The following is a 1,799-nucleotide window of genomic DNA, read 5'->3' on the forward strand; positions in this document are numbered from 1 at the left end:
TCCCTGGGCACTACGGGACAATTTAGCACGGCCAATCCACCCTAACCCGCACATCCCTGGGCACTACGGGACAATTTAGCACGGCCAATCCACCCTAACCCGCACATCCCTGGGCACTACGGGACAATTTAGCACGGCCAATCCACCCTAACCTGCACATCCCTGAGCACTATGGGACAATTTAGCACGGCCAACCCATCCTAACCTGCACATCTTTGGACTGTGGGAGGAAACCGGAGCACCCGGAGGAAACCCACGCAGACACGGGGAGAATGTGCAAACTCCACACAGAGAGTCACCCGAGGGTGGGATTGAACCCGGGCCCCTGGCGCCATGAGGCAGCAGTGCTAACCACTGAGGCACCATGTCATCCTTATTGAATTGGTGGAACAGGCTCGAGGGGCTGAATGGCCTACTCCATTGTTTATTTTTTTGCCCCAAGTTGTTTGATTTCAGGCTTTGCCCCTTTATTGAACGATCCTATTGATTCTAACCCCATCTGGGCAGATAGTTGCAATGACCTGCCATTGTATTAATTCAAACTCCTTCCCCTCTCCCCTTCCATCTGTGTCCCTCTGGTCAGGGTCCCCTCGTCATTTGATTAAGTCTCTCCTCCTGCTGTCTGGAGGCTATTCGGCCATAGAGTTGGGGGGGGGGGGGGGGGGGGTTGGGGGCGCCACGAGAGAGAGAGCTGGGCCCGCGGTTCCTGGCCAGCACCTCCCATCTCAGATAGACCCTCTGCGCTCGCACCCCCCACTCTGTTCACAGTTTGCCACCTCCGCGTAAAACGCTCACCTCATGATGGTCCTGGAGGGAGAACTGCAGCTTGACCATGGGATCGTACTGTGCCGTCAGCAAGGCCATGATGAGGCCGGTGTGTTTCGTTGGGCGGATCGTGGCCTCGAAGCTGAGGGTCCAGCCTTCCGCCTGTGGTTCAGCCTCGTTCACCACGTCTGGTGGCGGCGGCGTGGGGGGGTGGGGGGTGGAGGGGAGGGGAACCACAGAGACATCGAGGTGAGAGCCGAATGTCTGCATTTCACTGGCGCTGGTCCCCACCCCTTCCACGTCAAACCCCCCGCGCTCCCCTCCCCTCCCCCCCCCCCCCCCACCCACTCCACCCACCACACACACCCTCGAAGGTTCCTCACGGCCAATGAGGAGCCCGTCCCCTTTATTCTGTGGTAGCACCGTCGCTGTTTCAACATGGGAAGTGGTGCGCACAGCAAGATCCCATGACAGCAGAGGGAGGGCGGGGGTCGTGGTTTACATGTTTGAAAGTGTTTGGCTTGAGGGACAAATCTCTGGGAGCTTGGGGTGGGGGTGGTGAGGGAAGCAACTACTGGCCCCCAACCCCCACTCCCCCCAATTGCCCCCGCGCGCATTCCCCAATGGCAGTACAGGCCCTGTGGGCCGAAGGGCCTCCTCTGCACTCCATGATCTCACGATTATCTCCGAACGCAATGAGGGGCACTTCATCGTTCTAACGCCCCACCCAGCCCGATATATTTCTGGAGGCCAATGGGGTGAAAGGATTTGGAGGGGGTTAGGTTTCGGAGGGGGGGCGGGGGCGGGGGCGGTGGGAGGAGGTGGCACTGAGGGATATGATACCAGGTTCTACGAGGGCAGGAGGACGGGATTGGGAAGGGCATCCGCTTGTCGGCACGGACTAGATGGGCCGAGTGTCCACCCCTCCACCCCCGTTCAGGGCAGTATCATCCCTATGGCTCAACCGGGCTGAGTGGCCTCCACCTCTTCCCATGTTGTAACTGCAGCTCAAGTCCCTCACCTCCCCTCCCCCC

At 59.7% G+C, this 1,799-nt stretch overlaps 1 protein-coding gene across 1 annotated transcript in view; it reads right to left on the bottom strand.

Annotated features, from left to right (window-relative positions):
- LOC125482637 (growth arrest-specific protein 6-like) overlaps nt 1-1,799 on the bottom strand; it is a 5,612-nt gene that overhangs the window by 3,416 nt on the left and 397 nt on the right. The window contains exon 2 of the mRNA XM_048594744.1: nt 796-953. Coding sequence (XP_048450701.1) covers nt 796-953 — 158 coding nt within the window. The remainder of the gene's footprint in view (nt 1-795; nt 954-1,799) is intronic.

The sequence above is a fragment of the Rhincodon typus genome, unplaced genomic scaffold (genome assembly GCF_021869965.1).
Source record: "Rhincodon typus isolate 14 unplaced genomic scaffold, sRhiTyp1.1 hic_rhity00014072, whole genome shotgun sequence".
Lineage (NCBI taxonomy): Eukaryota > Metazoa > Chordata > Chondrichthyes > Orectolobiformes > Rhincodontidae > Rhincodon > Rhincodon typus.